The sequence below is a fragment of the Myodes glareolus genome, chromosome 18, assembly GCF_982192425.1.
Source record: "Myodes glareolus chromosome 18, mMyoGla1.1, whole genome shotgun sequence".
Taxonomy (NCBI): Eukaryota; Metazoa; Chordata; class Mammalia; order Rodentia; family Cricetidae; genus Myodes; species Myodes glareolus.
The window spans coordinates 55353008-55373490 of NC_142043.1; the positions used below are offsets into that span (position 1 = coordinate 55353008).

At 46.8% G+C, this 20483-nt stretch overlaps 1 protein-coding gene across 11 annotated transcripts in view; it reads left to right on the top strand.

The window, feature by feature from the left end:
- Positions 1-20483, top strand: part of Ank3 (ankyrin 3) — a 310338-nt gene that overhangs the window by 223771 nt on the left and 66084 nt on the right. For all 11 annotated transcript variants that reach the window (XM_087898212.1, XM_087898204.1, XM_087898210.1 and 8 more), the window contains 2 exons: positions 270-372; positions 20134-20240. In XM_087898212.1, coding sequence (XP_087754338.1) covers positions 270-372; positions 20134-20240 — 210 coding nt within the window. The remainder of the gene's footprint in view (positions 1-269; positions 373-20133; positions 20241-20483) is intronic.

Consider the following 20483-nt stretch of genomic DNA (forward strand, 5'->3'; position numbering starts at 1 on the left):
GTACCGAGAGTCACCGTGCCTTTCATCTCACAGAACTGATATGAAATTGGCCAAACTTAAAAAATCTCAGCCATGAAATTTAATGTCTAAAAAATTTAATTTTTGAGATCTTTCTTTACAAAAAAAAAAAAAGAAAAGAAAAGCACATTTGTTGGTATTTTTAGCCATCTTGCCTGTTTTTAAAGCTGCATGCGTTTATTTTCTTCCACCCCATCCCACCCACCCATCGCCATCTCCCACTGTTGAATGGGTAACGGTAAACACCACAGCCTCCGCTCCTTCAGTTCGGATAGGTCGTACACCCTGAACAGAAGCTCCTACGCGCGGGACAGCATGATGATCGAGGAACTTCTCGTGCCATCCAAAGAGCAGGTATGCGTTCTTGTCCTTTGCTTGTCCAACCTCCAGCAAGCTCTTGGTCCCATAGCAGCAGTAGCAGAATATATACATGTGCACGTTTGATTTTGTATTTGTAAATTGGGGGGCGGGGTACTAGCCAGTGAAAGAAAAGCACCAACGATGCCGTAATCGGAGATGTCTCTCTTTTGCAAGCACCCTCCCCCATATCTCACATAGGGGAACTTGGGGCACCAAACCTTCCCTGTGTCTAGGTCAAATGTCTTTGCTGTTCAGTTTGCTGGCATTATTCACGGGAATATTTTCTAAGTGAGGTGTGTATGTCCATTGAAGACTTGTGTATAACAAGTAGTCCTAGATTAGATCGGATGTGCTTTTGATCTGTTCTTTTTAGGGTTTTCCAAGGCATAGTCGTATTTTCTGTTTCTGTAGAATCTCTGCCGGATTCTTTCAATATTTATGCATTTCCTTCTTTTCGGTGCTTATGGTTGATTGGGTAGTGTGTGAGGTAAGAAGGCCTAGGAACACAGTCCCGCTGAACATGGACTGAGTGGGAATGGATGGTTCTGGGAAAATATGCAGATGCACACTGTGCCTGGTTTAGATTGTCCGCAGGTAGGGACCCAGTGGCGGATGGATCTGCCTGGACTATTAACCAGCTTAAGAGATAGCTTGTGATATTTGAACACTGTGACTCATTGGTGAAATTGTGCCACACCTACACATTGCACAAGGCGATGAGTGACAGCCACACACACCCAAGCTGGAGTTCACTAGCGATAGGGGGTCAGCCCTTTGGAACTCCCACGTGTCTGGAGATGCTGACGTCAGGTCCACAAACATGCATTGTACTTCACAATGACCTGCAGTGAATGTTACATCATGCTGTCTAGAATATACTCAATAAGCTGGCCTTCCAGAAGGAAATACAGAGGCAGACAGCATCAGACAGTAAAGAAAAATAACCTTTGTATGATAGGATGATTATAGGTGTAGCATATGTCATGGGTTTTAGGTGGGTGTAAGTTCAAGAGAGAGCGCTTGTCTCAGTCATAAAACTAGGCTCTTGGGAGCCTGGTCTTGCCAGATACTGGTAGAGATTTTCTGAGGAATTTCGTCCCATCCTGCCGTTTTCGTGTTTCCTGCCAAAGGATGTGTTATATATATATTGTTGTTATTCCCGGTGCCTTAAGGGAACCCCACAAAATGTTCAGGGTTACAGATTATAGGAAACACTATGGTTGGACCAGGCCACTTCACACTCCTACAAGACACACCATGGACGCCTCATTAAATAGAACTGGGGCCTCCGTTTCTCACTGGCTATTTGTTTTGGAGCAAGGGTCTGAAATAGGCATTTCCCCAACATCAGTACCAGCACCACTGTTACCGCCAAGCACATCAGAATCAAAGTACAAATCAAAAATAAATGTTCTCCATGTTCCTCGCTTCTGAGGGTTGGCTGGGAGCTGGTCCCAAGATATGTGCAGATAGGATGGAGGGGGCAGCGTGTACTCTGGACTGTGAAAATAAAGGAGAGGCCCAAAGCTTCAGGGTGAAGCAGGTGCTCGTGGAGTCAGTTGGCAACTTCCTTCTCAGAAACACCAATGGCATGGTTCTCAACCTTCCTGATGCTAGGACCTTTGGATACAGTTCCTGATACTGTGGTGACCCCCCCACTCCCACCCTGCCCCAACCATAAGATGATTTTCGTTGCTACTTTCCTAGCTGTAAGTTTACTACTGTTATGAATCTTAATGTAAGTATCTGTTTTGTGATGGTCTTAGGCAACCCCCACGAAGGGGTCTTTAGAAGGTCGCAACCCCCAGGTTGAGAACCACTGGTCTATGTGGCCATCTCTACAGCTCTCTAATCAGCCAGAGACCACAGCACACCAGGAAGGAGTCCTCAGGGGGAGAAGAAAGCAAACAAATTAATGAGACTTGTAGAAGCCAGAGGTTGTTTCCTTTACTGACCCGCTTGTTCAGTGACGACCACTCAAGTCCATGGCCAATATATGGGGGGGGGGGGGATGAAAGTCATAAGGATATTTTAGGGATGCTTGGGGGCACCTTGTAAAGGTCTTGGATGGAGATGTACACAAAGATGTCAGTTTGCTCACTGTGGTCCCGGTGTCAGGTTATGCAGCAGAGTTTGTGTTTCAGGGGGCGGGGTCACCAAGTTTTCAGGAGTGACCTGAATTAGCCAGCTACTTATTTTTCAAAGGTTCATCTCTGGGACAAATGGAACATGTCTGACAGAGCATGTATGGATATGCATGTGTATCTGAGTTACTGTTCTATTGCTTAAAGAGATACCGTGACCAAGGGAACTAACAAAAGGAAGGATCTAAATGGGGGGTTGGTCCATGACCGTCATGGTGCTGAGCTGGGGGCAGGCGGGCAGGCGGGCAGGCAGCCAGGCAGCCAGGCAGCCAGGCATGGCACTGGAGAAGTATTTGAGAGCTTGCAGCTGGTCCACAAACAGGTGACAGAGAGAGAGAGACTGGGCCTGGCATGGGCTTCTGAAACCTCAGACCCCACCCCCAGTCACACACCTCCTCCAACAAGGCCACGCCTCCTTCTTAAATAATTTTACCATCTGTGGACCAAGTATTGAGAGATGAGCTTAGGAGGGGTGTTCTCATTCAAGCCTCCACTGTGTGTGTGTGTGTGTGTGTGTGTGCGTGTGCGTGTGTGTGCGCGCGTACGTGCGTGCGTGCACTTGCTGAGACCCGAAGCTGATGCCGTCAGGTGTCTTCCTCGATTGCTCTCCTCTTTACACATTGAGGCAGTCCGCCACTGAACCAGAGTTCGCTGATATGACTGGTCTGGCCTGTCTGCTTGTTCCAGGGACCCCTTGTTTCTGCCTTCTGTGTGTTGGCGTGGCAGGTGGTCACAGCCTGCCTGGTTGGGGGATCTGAACTCTGGTCCTCACACTCCCACAGCGAGTCCACAGAGCCATATGCCCGACCCCTACCCCACCCCTTGTTCTTTCTGTGTTTTTCGGATATTAAATTGTTAGATTTAGGTGGAAGGGCATGTGGATATTCCTTTATTTTTATACTTTTAGCTTTTTTAAAAAATACTCTTTGCTTTTTTTTTTTTAAAGATTTATTATGTATACAGTGCTTTGCCTGCATGTATGCCTGTAGGCCAGAAGAGGGTGCCAGATCTCATTACAGATGGTTGTGAGCCACCGTGTGGTTGCTGGGAATTGAACTCAGGACCTCTGGAAGAGCAGCCAGTGCTCTTAACTGCTGAGCCATCTCTCCAGTCCCCACATGTGGATATTCTTTGCAGCTTTTTTTTTTAAAGAACCTTATTTGTATAAACACCTTTAAAATAATCTTTAAAAGTGGGGGAAGGAATTTTTGAAAGAGGTGTGCTAACTGGAGGCCAGGAAACGGCTGGTTCTGGAAAGGAGAGCTGCCAGATGGGAAAACCGCTACTGCACTGTGCAAGCCTCACAAGAAACGTTTACTCAGGTTCACGGGTGCAAGTGAATTAAAACCAAATGATCAAGAGTGAAAAGCTTGGATTTGGAGAGAAGGCTCTGAGGTTAAGAGCACTACTGCCCTTACAAGAGGATCCAGGTTCAATTTCTGGCACCCACACGGCACCGTAACTATCGTAAGAAAACGAGTCGTCCTGCTCTCTCACCTCTAGCTCTGTGTTTACGGATTTCAAAAGACAGCTTCTCCAGGGTACCAGGGAGCCGGGAAGCATGACACAAGTTTTAAACATTTAGCATTCCCGAACTGCTGGGCCCTGGCTTGCGATCGGGTTCAAAGCTACTCATCACTCTCTGCTTAGAATTTCTCTGGCAGGTCAGGGTAGAAAGCGGACACAAATTAACTCTGTGTGAACTTTCTCCCGCAGGCCAGGCCCTGCCCGGGGTGAGAACAGCCTCCGCTCCCTCATCCCGATGACTAATGTGTTTGCACATTAACCACAGTTAAAGTACAGTTGAGATACGAGGTGAGCAGCCTGGGCCGCCACCCCCCAGGACCCCAGGATCTTAGTTTCTTTTCCTGTTGCTTTCGTGAAACACTTCGGCAGCAGCAACTTACGAGTCTATTTTAGTTCACAGTTCAGGGTATGGTCTGTCTGTCCCGGTGGAGAAGGAAGGCAAGGCTTTTGAAGCAGCTGGTCACATTGCTTCCACAGTCAGTACCAGAGAGCCATGAATGTGTGCCCGCCAGGGCTCGGCTCCCATTCTCCGCTGGCACAATCTTGGATCCCTGCCCTGTGCAATGGTCCTACCCACAATTAAGATGCATCTTCACACCTTCATTAATTTAATGAGTTAATTGATTCTGTGTCCCCCCAGTCATCCCTCAAGGCTCATCTCCCTGACCATTCTAGACCTGTCCTGTTGACATTTAACACTAACAGTCACACTGCACCATCCCAGGATCTCATGCGGGGTCGAGGCAGGTGTGGATGCTAGAGCTTGAGGGGGTATGAGAGAGGTAAGCATCCTGTATCCCTCCCAGGCCTCGATCATGGCTTAGTCTGTGGACCACTTCATTCCTTCCCCACGAGAAGTGCATTTGAACCAAATACACTTGACATTTCAGCTGTGCCCCTTGGTCATCCATGAGCCCTGCTTTGGACATGGGAGTAGCATGGTGGATTCCTCTGCCAGCACATGCTAAATAATGTCCTCGCCCACGAGAATCGTCAGGAGAACTAACACCGGAACTGCTCAATCCCTGACTCAATGGGCCTGGGAAGGACCAGCCATGACTGGGGGGGGGGGTCTTAACAGCGGGTGCACAATGGGGTCACTGTGCCTCTTTCGGAGACACCCCATGTCTGGACCCTAGATGTGGGTGGTTTCTAAAGCCCCACAGGTGATTTCCGCATGTCTGTCCAGCTAGAAACACTGGTCACGGCATCTCTGACTGCATTCTGTGTTTCTGCCCGCAGCTCGTCCACACCCACAGGCTCAGATTACATCAGAACTGCCCTTGGGCAGATTTCTGTCATTCTTCCCTAAGCAAGGCAATGCAGCCATAGCAATTACATTGCCATAGGTATTACACATATCTAGATATAGTTAAGAGTGTACAGAAAGCTACGTCTCGATTTTATGATAATTCTACAATCTTAAGTAATGGACTTGGGCACCTGAAGATGAGAATATTAGCCAGGGTGGAGGACTGGAATATCTTCTGAGGACAGCTATATATCGATCAGTCAACACCTACGGTGTTTGGTTTTAAAGCTCAGATGTCTGTGTGCCGGGTTGTCTTAGCGTGTCGCTGGTAACCCAGGCTAGGAGTGGAGCTCAGTTGGTTGACTTCTTGCCCAGCTAGTGCGCATGAAGGCGTGGGCTTAGTCTCCAGTACTACATAAACCCAAGCATGGCGGCACAACCCCTGAGAAGTCCAGGCAGGAATCCCAGGGCATCCTTTATGACAAGAGGGAGTATGGGGCCAGCCTGGTCCTTGAGAGCCTACCTATCTCAAACCAGCGAACGAGGAAGAGGGGGCGAGATGGTTGAGTGGGTAGAGGCTCTTGCCACCAGGCCTGCCCACCTGAGTTCAGTCCCCTAGAAGTAGAAAACGGTGAGATTAGAAAATGGACTCCTACAGGTTGTTCTCTGGCCTCCACACATACCACTTGGCATATGTGCTCATACATGTACACACACACACACACACACACACACATACAATAAAATTTAAATGTAATTTTAAACTTTTATTTATTTTTAATTTATTTTATGTGTATGGGTGTTTTGCCGTGAAGCCAGAAGAGGAGGGGTGAGAGCCTAGGGAGCGGTAGTTACAGATGGTTGTGAGCTACCACGGTGGTGCTGGGTCCTCCAGAGTAGCAGGAAGTGTTCTTAACCTCTGACCCATCCCTTTAGCCTCTAAAATGTAATTTTTTAAAAAAAAGACTATCAACTGTATTTGGAATCATCCCTTTTTCGATAGATGTTAATGAGGAGAAGAGAACAGTCTCAAAGGAAGCCTGGCTGTCTTAAAAGAAATAAGTGGGTGCCGTTGTTTCTTCTGGTAGAATTACTGAGAGCAGCTCTCTAGTGTGCCCAGGGTCCACATCAGCTAGTCCCTGACTTATACAAAGAGTGATGTTCATCATCCGCCTTAAGCGGCTGGGATGCTTCTGGCAGTGGTAAAGGTGGCGTACGCAGTGCCTGGCCTTATCCTAAGCATCTCGCCAGCATTAATTTGCCCACACTTCACATCAACCTTCGGAGATAATTTCCTGGCCTCGTTAAAGGCAGACTCCTCATGACAGGACTAACTCACCCCATGGTGTGGGTGGAGTGGGGGAGGGGCGGTTATGGTGTGGGAGGAGCAGGGGGTGGCACGGTTTGCTGGGCGCAGCTTAAAGTGGGCAGGGTCACCGGCTACCCCGTGTCCAGACTGCCCCCATTTAGCAGCTGCAGTATCTCTCCATCAGTTTTGCTCAGGGTGGGGAAGAAGCCGGGAAGGAGCCTAGGGATTTGACACCTGGTCCCCAAGTCTCACACCTGGTAGTGATAATTTTCCTGACTGTAGTGTGTGCCTCTGGTCTACTGTTTTGTGGCACACAAGATTATGACACTTAGGCACAGTATGCATCGTGGTTTTTATTTCTAGCAAGTTTTAGCAATGTGCTTTGAAAATGAAGAACTCACAACACTCGGCGACAGGTCTGAAATGTGGAGACCCAGGGCGCACGACATTAAACTGCAGCGGAAGGAATGAGGCGTTTGACCCCAGCCTGGCTCTATGCTTACACCCCTGTGAGCCTCAGAGCCAGTATCTCGATGGGCAGATTCTGCCTGCCCAACTGGCTTCTCTGTCAGATCCCTGAAAGAAGGGTGGAATCCCCTCCTCCTCTCCGAGGTTGAGACCCAAATGTGGCTATTTAGGACATTCCTGCTCCTGCAGAGAGCACAGTAAAGGCCCAGCAACAAAGTAAAATTGGAGCCTTGTAAGACTGTAAGACTCCAATTTGCCTAGGCTTTTAAAAAATCAACAACAACAAAAAACTCACTGTGTGTGTGTGTGTGTGTGTGTGTGTGTGTGTGTGTGTGTGTGTAGGCCGGGGGACAACTCAGGTCGTCAGAAGGCTTGGTTGCAAGCTTCTTTTCTTGCTGTACCATCTTTCAGGTCACATCTAGCCTTTGGAGAAAGCAGTTAAACCATAAAGATGACTGGCACCCGTGTTTCTAGGCGTAGCTCATGAGACCCAGTGAGCTATGGCTGGATTCAGCCATACCTGCAAGCCAACCCCACTGAGACTTTCCTTTAAACCAGCAATCTAATTTCCACCTTCCCCTATCCCTGGGTCTCAGTCTTTACTAACATTCTAGCTGCCAGTACCAGTGGAATCTGATGTCAACAGCCACACGTCCGCAGCATCACCGGAAGGCTTCTGGCATCTTCAAGTACTGACTATTGTTTCAGGCTTTCCTATCTAGGAATAGATTTATCTAACTAACAAAATAAAAGTAAGGTGAGCGATCAATCCTTCGAGAACATAGCTGTAAACCTTGGTGTTCCCAAGCACCCCCACCTTTTTTTTTTTTTTAAAAAAAAAATAGGTCTCTTACCATTTCCTACTAGGAGATGAACAGCCTGCCAGCATTTCTTGCACTTCTGCCCACTTCGGGGCACATGAGGAGAGACGTAGGGCAGCTGTTTCTGACCCGCCTCCTTCTCTGCTTGGACTCCCTTCCTACGCAGACTTCCTTTTAGTCCACATTTGCCCTCGTGATTTTGGCCTACGGATGCAGGGCAGGCCTTCCAATAATGACATATTTTCAAGGTCTACTGAAAAGGTTTTCTAATCAGTTGTATTGTCTGCCCAAAGGATGACTGTGGAGATAATTCTGCAAACACTGTTGGAGGCTGTCACAGATGTGTAGGCGTTGGTCACATCTTCAGACCTGCGACTCTCTTCGGGGAAAATCACAATCTAAGATTCTAGTACCTTTGAATTAAACTTGGTCTTTTTAGAGGCTATTATGATTTCATATGTTCCTGGTCATGCGATGTGCATGAGCTGTTAGACTGTTTAATGTCTTAGCTATAGGCAGAAGTTTCTGTCCCATAAGCTGCTCCCAAGTAACCACATAGAGGCTTAATATTAATTATTAATGCTTGTCCAATAGCTCAGGCTTGTTATGAGCTATCTCTTACATTTTAAATTAACCCCCATTTCTTATCTATGTTATGCCACATGGCTTAGCACCCTTTCCCAGTATACCATGACCATCTTGCTTCTCTCTGCAGCTGATCACTAGTCCAGTCTCCACCCTCCTTCTTCTCAGCATCCAGGAGCCAGATTAGGAGTCTGACTCTTCTGCCCAGTCTCTTCCTTCCCAGTTATATGGCAGCCAATTCTTTATTAACCAATGAGAGTAATGCATATTCACAGTGTGTAGAAGGATCATTGCACAGCACTTAGCCCATAACCTGCACACTGGCAGGTCCTTCAACAGAAACTGCATGCTTGCTTTCTCGAGATCTTAGCCTTGTCAATCATCTCAGCAACAGAAGGAGAAGCTTATGTAATTCAGAAGGCCCTGTGCTAATAGGGTTCTCCCTTCCATGCCTTACCGCAGTGACTCTCCAGTTCCACCGTAGTTGCTAACTTTGCTGTTCCTTCTGCCTGTGCGACTCTAAGCAGGGCTCAGAAAGGGGACATAGTGGCAGAAGAAAGCCAGCTCCACGTGAAAGATTTGCCTGATAGTCCCCAGGAAGATAAGCACCTGGCCTGGCGACATTTAATACGCTGCTTTCTTCCTGGAAGTGCTTGGCCAGCGGTGCTGGGGGTATTCATTCAACACCTCACAAAGATGGCTCAGTGAGATTGCAGGTCTGTTTTAAGGCAGAGAAGTTGGGATTGTGAGTTTCTTAAGTCACTGGGGTCAGTTGGTGGTGACGTGCACATAGCTAAATTAGCTAGAAATAAATCAAATTTAGAAATCGTAAAGAATCGTGCTCCATTATAGCTTAAATTCTAATCTCAGTGTAAGTTTTCACTGTGTGTTGTAGTCCACACTTGCCACCCCAACTCCTGAGGCGGCCAAGGCAGGGAAGATCAAAAGTTCCAGGTCAACCTGGTCTTTAAAACTACAAGGAAAAAGAAGCTGGAGGGTTTAGCTCAACAATAAAGGACTTCCCTAGCGTGTGTGAGACCCTAAGTTTAACGCTGATACCTGAAAAAGAAGGGAGAAACAAACAGCCTTATAAAGCAATAGCAGTTGATTTCAAGAAAAGAAAGACTTGAGAGAGAAGAGAAGGCCTGCTTTGACTTTCATATTACTGCTAGCGTCGATTTTGTTGTTGCTTCTCGCATAGTGCGGGCTGGACTCAAAATCACTGCGTGCCTGAGAATGGCCTTGAATTTCAGCTCCTCTACCTTTCAAGGACGGGCATTATCGCACATTCCACCATCTCTGATGGATTCTAGGTCTTAAAAGGTTCCATGCCATGTGTGTTTGCTATCTCCTTCCGGGCCTCCAAGCCTCCCATGTTACTCTTTTCAGTTCTGTGATAGAACACTGCGACCAGGAGCAACATGTGGAAGGGATTACTTTGGCTTCCCACAGTTTCAGAGAGTTAAGAGCCACCGCGGCCGGGAAGGCATGGCCGCAAGCAATGGGCAGCAGGCATGTTGGCAGGAACTAGAAGCCAAAAGGTCACATCTCTAGCCACAAACACAAGACAGCAAACTGGAAGCGGGACAAGGCTAAAACCTCTCAAAGCCCACCCCCAGTGATGTCCTTCTCCAGCAAAGATGTAGCCCCCCTAACCCAAACAGCACTGACACCTAGAGGCCAAGTGTTCAACTACCTGAGCCTGTAGGGGACATTTCTCATGCAAAGCATTACACCACCGATGAATAGGTACTGTCATTTACTGCTTTGTTTTCTTCGGTGTGTGTTCGGTGTATCTGTGTGTCTGTGAGCGTCTGACCTGTGTGGTCTGTGTATGTTTGTAGGCACGCCACAGCTCCTGTGTAGAGAGCAGAGGACAACTTCGCAGCAGGCAGTTCTTGAAAGGTCTGTCTTGTTTCTTCGGCTGGCTGGCTGGCTGTGCGCTCCAGGCTAGTGGACTCACAGGTTGCTGGCCAGGTCTCACAGCTCCCTGTTGTCCCCCTTGGCAGCCGGTGATCTTTCCCAAGAGATTTAGGGACTTTAGTTCCAGCCAAAACAGGGTTTGTGACTTTGACACTGAAAAGAATGTCAGCACCAGCCAGTGTGTGAAGCAGCACTGGAGATTTTGTTGGAGATATTTTAACACAGGTTTAAGCACAGGAGCTATGAGAATGAGAGGCACTTAGAAGAAAGACAGATGACCTAGGATCCCTGAAGGGTCCAAACATGTTATTTTCACAACAGTCATGGGTAGGACTTTGGTGGAATTTCAGATTACCGTTGTATCAGTGAAAGGTTCCCGAGGGCACCTGATAGCATCTCAATTACAGAGTAAAAAAGTCTCACCCACAGGGGGACATTTTGTGTGAGAGTTTCAGGCTCTATCTGGGGAAAATGACGAGGTCCTGCCCACAGTCATATGCATTCAGGCCTTACGCCCTATCTCAGTATTAGGTATCTATAGATGAAAGCAACATCAACATTATACCAGACTTCTTTACAACTAGCATTAATTATGCTGGAATTCTTCTTAGCTAGGAGAGGCTTCCATTTAGGTCCTTTTCCTTCTCTGGTGTCTAATTTTGCTCCTCCTGTCCTGCCTCAGGAGTGCTGAGAGTACAGATGTGCACAGTCACATCTGGTTTTCTTGGGGTCAAAATCAGATCACCCCAAACAAGTGAGTGGTAAGACTCCTGTCTCAGCCTCCCAAGTCCTGGGGTCACAGCTGAACCCTACTATACTCTGTTGAAATAGGCACTCTCTGCAGTTCACAAAGAGAAGCATGCAGCCGGGGAGAGTGGGTGGCTGCTGTATGTCACACACTGTTGAGCTGGTATACCTGAGACTAAAGCCTCCATTTGCTGGATGCCTGGAGACCAAATCCTAGCTCCTCCTAGACAGCGGAGTGACCCTGACCCAGCCACTGGCCCGTCTTGAAGCACACTGAGGTGGGAAGAGACTCTGCCTAGCCCCAGATCCCTGTCATCTTGTCACTCAGAAGGCCGGGCACGCTCCACAGTCTTAAATTCGGCTTAGTCAATGTCTTTCAATCGAGCGCTTGCTTTCCCCGCTGCCCACATCTCCCCCCACCTCCCCACCCCACTCCCACCCCCACCCCCCCACCCCCACCCCCCATGCAGTGGTCTGAAGAGTGCAGGGATGCTAAAGTTTTGCACGGAGAGGTGCCACATTATGTAAATGTAAGAAGCAATGCCCTTCAGCTATTTTTGCCTCAGTGCATTAGGCTACCGTGTATTTAAAGTAGTGAAGAGTCTTTCCAAGTTTAAAAGAGAGATGAGTCAAGACAGATAGCAGGTGATCAGTCTGAGCCTTTACTTAAAGTTTTGTTTGTTTGTTTAAAAGTAAATCTCTCTCTCTGGAAATATATGGACATGCATGTGGGTGCGCACAGAGGCCATAGGCACCAGATTCCCCGGAGCTGGTGTTACAGGCAGTTGTGAACCACCCAATGTGGATGCTGGGGACTGAACTCTGATCCCCTGCAAGAGCAGTCCTCATGCTTAACCTATGAGCTGTCTCTGCGGCTCCATCAGGTTCTTTTTTATTTTTTTTTATTTTTTATGTTTTGGGTTTTGCTGTTGCTGGTGGTGGTGGTGGTTTTGATTTTTCGGGACAGGGTTTCTCTGTATAACTTTGGAGTCTGTCCTGGAACTCACACTGTAGACCAGGCTGGCCTCAAACTCACTGAGATCCACCTGCCTCTGCCTCCCGAATGCCTCAGGTTCTTTAAAAAAGACCAGCTACTGGAAACGGGAAACCTGGAAGGATGTGGAGATCTTAGCAGCAGCCTGTAAGCACCAAGGAAATTCTTATATTTGCAGCCTTTAGGGCAGAGTGGTTCTCAACCTGTAGGTTGCAACCCCTTTGGGAGTCACGTATCAGATATCCTGCATATCAGATATTTACATTATAATTCATAACAGTCGAAAAATTACAGTTTTGAAGTCACAATAATCGGAGGGTCACCAGAACATGAGGAACTGTATTAAAGGGTTGCAGTCATTAGGAAAGTTGAGAACCCACTGCTGTAGAGTGTAGCACTCCCTCCCACCCCTCCACCCCTCCACCCCTCACCCCCACCCCCAGCCCCAAGCTTAGAGGGAAAGGGTCTCAGCAGATTTGTGAGGGTACTGGATAAGACGTAAGACAGTAACGTAGGAAACTAATTCTATGGCCCTACCCTGCCTTGAATCTGTTATATAGTAGGAGTTTGGCAATTCCGGGAAGGCACTAGATAGAACGAAGGGAGGGCTAACCAACGTGAGGCCAGCCTCTGCGTGCTAACTCCAGGACAAGCATTGCTTATGGTTTGTAATACAGACTCTTCAAAGCATTAAGTGGGTCATTCTGTAATCACAGGAACTGGGACGTTACTATGACCTCCTCACCACCTACCGTACAATCAGAGGCATGGTGAGATTCTGACTTGGATCACTGTGCAGTGGAGTATACAGCCTCACTCCAGGCCTCATCTTCATGTTCATGGACTGAGGAGAGAGACAGCCACATGGCTTTCCCCTGTGCTGGCCCTGTCCAGTCTGCTCTGGGGATGAAGTTCTCCTTGACACACACTGGTTTGGTTGCCTCAACCCAGCCTTCTCTCTGGAAAAATCCCATTTGCTTTTCTTCAGATGAGATGCCCTTGAGTTTTGTGCATGACCTGTTGCTAGGCGACCTGCTGGGCACTGGTGGAAGGACCACCTTCTTCTCAGAGCAGCCGAGTGGACAGTTCAGGAAAGGTGGGGGGGGGGGGCTGCAAGTCCACACTGGGTCTTAACCCTAACTTTCAGCACTGACGGGCTCACAGTCTTTAGTCAGAAGTGACCCAACAATAGAGCCAACTAGATCTCTCTCCCATTCTCCACTTGCCCCTCCCCTCTTGTTCTTTCCCTTTCCTCCCCCCTTTCACCCCTCTCTTCCCTTCTCTCCTTTCCTGCCCCCTTCTCCTGTACTCAGTATTTCCTCCTAGACCTGGGCTTCTGGGCGTGTCTTGGTTTGTAAGGCCGATGTGTCCTATTTATTTCCGGACCTGGACTTCAGGGTGTGTCCCAGTTAATGAGGCCAGTGTGTTCTTACTCTCCCCTTTCCTCTGATGCGTAGGGCCGCGAAGATGCTATTTTAGGATGATCTTAAGCTCTTGGAGACAGTGACCTCATCACCGGTCAGGCTTTGGCTTCCACCGAATAATGTGTAGTTTGAGTGTAACAGTGTCCCCGCTGTCACTTCCAAGATGGAAAGCCCGTGAGCGAGTGTTCGTGTTCCCTCTGACACGGGAGTTAAAGGCCTTAGGAAGTCGGTGTGGACTGTTTTTAATACACTGTCCCGCTGAAGCCACTGTGTGCCAGCTGGGGTCTTTGTGTTGCCAGATGTTGGAAGGCATTGTGAGCTTCCATTTCCTTAACTATAAAATGAGTGTAATATCACACTGAGGCCTAGAAGGTTCTGGGGACTTGGAGAACCTAAGGCAGTTTTTACCACTGTTAAAAAAGAATTGAAGGCCCAGGTAGGGATAACCCACTCCCGTTATCCCAGCACCCTGTGTTTGAGACAGAGCAGCCAGAGCTGCATTACAAGAACATGTCTCAAACACAAAATAAAATTTCAAAGGATTAAGTGCTTTTTGAGTCAATAAACCGGACCTAGGTTTCCGTAAGATGCCATGTTACAACCGAGGGGGCTGTCAGTTGACACAGGCATCCTATGCAAAAATCTGTAAAGTCTCAGGGTTTGGCTCGAAACTGGAACATTTTGAATTTTGTTCTTGCCGCCCAATAAATCGTCACATTTTAACAAATAACCGAACACAAACCAAAGTCCTCTGGAGAGTATGGAGTCTTTTTACCTTCAAAGATACCGTGTTACATCTTCTCACCAATATGGCATTGGTGCCAGGATGTTATTCACAGTCTCACCAAGGCTTTTGTCAATAAGTAAAAGACAAAGACGCTCTGAAAATGGAGAAGCATGCCAAGAGCAGAGGCCGGCAGATGTTACCAGGGAAACGGTAGAGCAAAGCTTCCCCTGTACCCATGGGGGGCCAGTTGTTGGCTTTGTTTGTACCAAGTGGGTATGCAAGCTAATCCCCTAAATACATGCACCCCTTTACCCATGGCCAGAAAAGTCTGCACGGGTAGTCAGCACACTTGTAGCAGTAGAAGCAGGTGGGAGAAACGCCGCTGTCGCTATGCGCAGGCGCAGGCCTTAGTTGTCACTATGCGCAGGCGCAGGCCTTGGTACAGGAATATTGACGCTGGACCTGGGCCGCCCTTCTAGCTCCTCACCTGAAATCACGAACTCAGATGGTCACCTCATATTTCCAGAGCTGATGTGAAAACTGGGCACGGAGAGGCCCACAGTCACCTTACTTAGAGTTGCCTCCAGTTAGTAACCAGTAGTGAGGGTCTAGTAACCATAGGAAGTAGCAAAAGGAGCTGCCAAGTTCAGCAATGTCTCAACCTCAAAGCTGAACCTCTTTGCTAGGCACCACCTCCAAGCTATGAGACTTAGGAACCCAGGTCACACGTAGCTCATGTTGGCCTGGAACTCACTACCTAATTGAGGGCGACCATAAACTCCTGACCCTTCTGCCTTCATGCTCCATATTCTGGGATTACAGGTGTGTGCTACTATCCCCAGGAATGCGGTGCTGGAGGTCAAACCTGGGGCTTCCTGTATGCTAGGCAAGTACTTGACCCGCTGAGCCACATCCAGGTTATTGCTCCATAGTCAGTGGTCACCCAACAGCATGCCCGCTTACCCTTTCCAATGGTTATTGGTACAGCTAAGGCAATGCTTTGGAGCCATGGTGGCCTGTGCAGTGGCAGTCAGGATATTTTGAAATTAGTATCGTTTACTAGGGTTAAGTAGATGCTGGTATGTCACAGTTCAGTTTTACCAAAACCCTAGCCTGTACAAAGTATCTGGAGACAGAAAGGAAATTCCCAACTCATGATCTGCCTGTAAAACTGCAGGTTCCATTGAGTTGCCATTATTTTTAGAAACCTCCCCTGTAGGAAGAACGTTCTGGCCACTCATATTTAAGTTATTCAGACGCAATTAGGGCCACTCATAAACCTGAGCCAGCTCCGTGCCAGAGAAAAGTGGGCTGCGGGGAGAAATTATTCTGGCTCCTAATAGTGGATTGAAATGGGACCTGCTAGAGGCCCATCAGAACCTTCTAGGTCCCCGTTGTGGGCAGGTGTACCAGCTGCTCAGCGGTGTCATGACTAGGCTCTGATGGGTGGCAAGGAGCTCTCAGAGGCGAGGAGAGGACACATATCTAAGGAGGTGTGGGATCCTGGCAAGTTGGCACATCCCACCTAGTAAATATTACATGATAGCAAGATACCTTTCTGCGTGGTATAACTCATGGTTTCAATAATTAATGTCACCAGTACACTTCTCTGAGTGCTTGAAGGTAAATAATTTACTGCAATTAACAAAGAGGCAGAAGATTATTAATTTATCAGACTTAAAAGCAAAAAAAGTCCTAGTGGAAAATAACCCCGGGGCCTCACACATTTGAATTGTAATTTGTCCCCACAACCCTCCACTGCCACCGAAAATATTAAAGTAGCGTTGCATCCAGTCCCTGACCCTACCCTGACAGTTGGCTGCAGGCATCTCTAACATCTGGTCTAAGTAGTTGGTGGATATGGCTGGAAGTGAGTTTCTAAAATGGTTTATTGCTAGTCAAGGTTAAGATCTCAGTTCTGTCCAATTGCATCAAATTCTTTCCGTGTGTTTATTTGTAAGGCTTCTGTTAGGTGTGTGTTCCTGAGTGTATATATATCTGCACAAAGTGTACGTAGAGTCTGTGGAAGCCAGAGAGGGTGTTGGATCCTCTGGAACTGAAGTTACAGATGTTTGCAAGCTGCTGTATGGGTGTTAGGAACCAAACATGGGTCCTCTGCAGGAACAACCAGGACTCTTAACCACTGAGCCACCACTCCAGCCCCAGCATTAAATTCTTAATTACACTCACCAACCACACACCCCCCCCACACACACAAGCTATGTTTTTTCTTGTTAAATACAGTGATATCTGTTCCTCATTCGTTTTTTTTTAATTTTCCTAGGACCTAGACAGTAACCTATATATAATTGTCCTATAGCTTATTTTTTAAAGATCAGAGCTGGTATGTTTTTTAAGACTGAGGAGATAGCTCAGTCATCAAAGGACTTACCATGCAAGTGTGAAGACTAGATTCCTGCAGGACCCCAGATCCATGTGAAAATTAAGTCTTGGTAGCATGCTTGTAAGCCCAGTGCCAAGGAGGTCGAAACAGATAATGCTTTGTGGACAAATTGGTAAACTCTAAACCAGCAAGAGACCTTTTCTCTCTAAAACCAAGGTAAACAACTCTTGAAGTATGAAACCCAACACACACACACACACACACACACACACACACACACTCACACACTGTGTCCCTACATACAAAATAAATAAGCTGAGTCATTTGGGGTATATTTGCGGTATATTTGCAAGACTTTTGTTGTTGTTGGTTTTTTGTTTTCTGGGTTTTTTTTTGTCATTGGTTGGTTGGTTGGCTGACTTTGTTTTGTTTTTTAAAGCATGGTCTCACATAGCCTAGGCTAGACTCAAAACCCACCATATAATAAAATATGACCTTGAGCCCCTGAGCATCTTCCCTAGAGTACCAGGATTGCAGGTGTACACCACCATGTCTGGTTTATCCTGTGCTGTGCATCGATCGAGCACAGGGCCTCCTGCACATGAGTCAGACACTCTACCGACTGACTTACATCCCCAGCGAGTTCCGATTGTATTGCCGAAGCTGTGCAACAGAAGCGAACATTGGACAAGCCGTGCTTGTGAGGAGAAAATGCAATCCCTGCACATATGTTCCACCCTGATTTTTCTTCCCCAGGGACTATTGCTGGTCGACTTTTAGTATTTGCTTCCAGGTCTCCAAATAAGAAACATGTGTTATTTCTCTGTGGATTGTCTCCATTGGGGAAATTATTTTATTGGTTTTCCCAGTTGGAAAAGGAAGCTTTAACGTTTGTGTCTGTCTCCCTTCTTCAACCATGTGTGCTTCTGACGTGCCTGTTTCCCAAGGAGTTGTATTTTACTTGGGGTTCTATCTGTATTTCATATGTAGACTTGTATTTCTTTTTTTTTTTTTATGGAGTCTTAACATCACCCCAGCTAGTCTAGGTCATCTTGCTTTCTATCTCCCAAGTACTAGGATTACGGTCCTATGCCACCGTACCTGGCTAGTATTTATATTTTTATATCTCTTAAAGTACTACCCTTGAAAGTCATATGGTGGTGGCACATGCCTTTTAATCCCAACGCTTGGGAGACAGAGACAAGAGGATCTCTGTGAGTTCGATGACAGCCAGGGCTACAGAGAAAGCGTGTCTTAAAAAAAAAAAAAAAGACAACCCTTAAATGTATTGTTTATTAAATTTTCATTTCACTCTTTAAAAAAATTCCCTAGAATTTTTATTTACTTCTTCTCTGTACATACCAATCACGCATGTCATAGGCCTTCCCCTCATGGTACATCTCTGCTCTGAGTGTGTCCATGCCTTGTCCTGTACTATCAATCTTCTCTACCCAGCTTGACTACCTCAGGGAAGCCAAGTGCCTTGAAGCCGCCTGCACTGATCCACTCTTGGGCCTGCCATCATTCTGACATACCCTTAGTTTGATCTTCTATTAGATTCTATGCCCTCTTTTTTTCTTTTTAAATTTTGATTCAGTCCTTCATTTGATCGGACTATGTTTTGTAATATTACCTTCAGAGATTATATGATTAATGCATTTTGTGAGGTTTGAAGTGCCTGGAAATACCTGTTCATGAACGTGGTTTGCCTAATTAGGGAGCTCTGAGCTGAAAACTCATTTCCTCTTCGAACCCTTGAGGGCATCACTAGGTCATCATTGCCGTGTTTTGCTGTTCTATGGGCATCTCTGTCTCTAGCTCCTGAACTTTCTTGTTGGTGCACCCCAGTGGACACAGGGGTGTCTTTCCTCTCCCACACTCCTCCACTCCTTGGCAGCAGCAGATCCTTTTACTCTGAGAACACAGCCTTCAGATCTCCGGAAGGGCCTTGAGTTAGTCTCTTGTTATCTTCTATTTCACTCTTTTTGTGTTTGTTGGCCTGTTTGTGGAGGAGGGATTTGAACCTCTTGTGTTGATCTTTAATTTCTTATATTTTCTCCCACTTTTTTTTTCCTTTCAATACCATTCAAAAACATAGGGAAGGAAGCATACTGAGGGGATATTGGACTAAAGGAAGACCAAAAACCATCTAGGCAAACTCCAAACTCTGTGTCTCCAGTTTTGTGTGTGTGTGTGTGTGTGTGTGTGTGTGTGTGTGTGTGAGAGAGAGAGAGAGAGAGAGAGAGAGAGAGAGAGAGAGAGAGAGAGAACTCAAGTCTCCTGTCTCTACTTCCCTTCTCTCTGTAGGAATGCTGGAATTACAGATGTATCTACCACATCTGACTTTTATGTGGGTTCCAGAGGTTGAACCCAGGTCATCAGGCTTGCGCAGAAGGACTTTTACTGCTGAGCTTTCCTTTCTGCCCTGGATGACCACTTTAATTCAATCAAGTTTTTGTTGCAATGAGGCAAATACTCTGGAGCCTCCTGAATCTTTGTTTGCAATCCTGGCATGATCTTTGGGTCCTTTTCCCTCTATAAAGTCTACATCTTCACCCACAATGAAACTGCTTCTGGCAAGCTCGCACATGTTTGGTGGGATTTTGTTTGATAGGTTTTCAGCTTCCCTTCTCCGGAGCCCCACAGTGTAACTCATGTCCTTAGAAGACGAGAGAGCATGCTTGAGGCTACCCAACCCTCCATCAGAACCTTCTCGGGCTTTGTCTTCTTCAGCAGCCGTCCTTGTAGACACAAACACCTCTTCTGTCTACATTTACCGTGGGCAAACGTTCCCGAGTTAGAAATGACAGGAAGTGAACCCCTGGCTTCCAGAGCTTCCACTCCCAGGCATCCCACACTCAATGTCCCTTGCCCTCTGCTTCTTCAGAGTTTCTATGTTTTCACCAGGCCTTCTTGGTGGGAGACTAACCTGTTGTCGGCCACCATGGCCCATCAGCATCACAGACATCAAGATCGAGTCTGCATTTTGAGAATAGGATGAATTTGAAAGTTGTAGGATTCGTTTGAATCAGAAGTGAACTGTTGAAAAGTATGCAAATTAATTTCTCAATGTTTCCTTTACCATACAGATAATGGCAGGGTGCATTCTTGGGATTTCCAAGTGAAATATTTTGTCAGTACACTTTTTTTTTTAATGTTCTTCTGCCGGGCAGTGGTGGTGCATGCCTTTAATCCCAGCACTCAGGAGGCAGAGGCAGGGGATCTCTGTAAGTTCGAGGCCAGCCTGGTCTACAAGAGCTAGTTCTGGGACAGGCACCAAAAATACAGAGAAACCCTGTCTCAAACAAACAAAACAAAAATGTTCTTCTATATAGACCCTAATGTAGCCCTCATGAGCAGGGTTTACAAATTCTTGCTATTGAATGTTAGCTTATCCAGGCTTACCAAGAAACCCAGATGTATTTGTATGTATAAGGAGAACTGGTATCTCAGGCGAGTAGTTGATGTTGCTCACTGTTTTATTTTTCAGCACCTAACATTCACAAGGGAGTTTGATTCAGATTCTCTTAGACACTACAGCTGGGCTGCAGACACGTTAGATAATGTCAACCTGGTCTCAAGCCCTGTGCATTCTGGGTAAGTGCTCACACGTCATCTCTCCTTATTCCGTTACACTCACATTGCACTTCTTAGTTTGTGTTATCCATGCTTGTTGAAAACCTCCATCTATCCATGAACATATCCACCTCGGAAACAAATGCTCATCCATGAGAGTGTGTGGTTTGCCTTTGTAAATCATCTAGTAAGTACTTTGGGGGACAAGTCTGTCTGTGCTTATTCCTAAAAGTGGAGTATCAGGAAACAGCTGATGTCTGATTC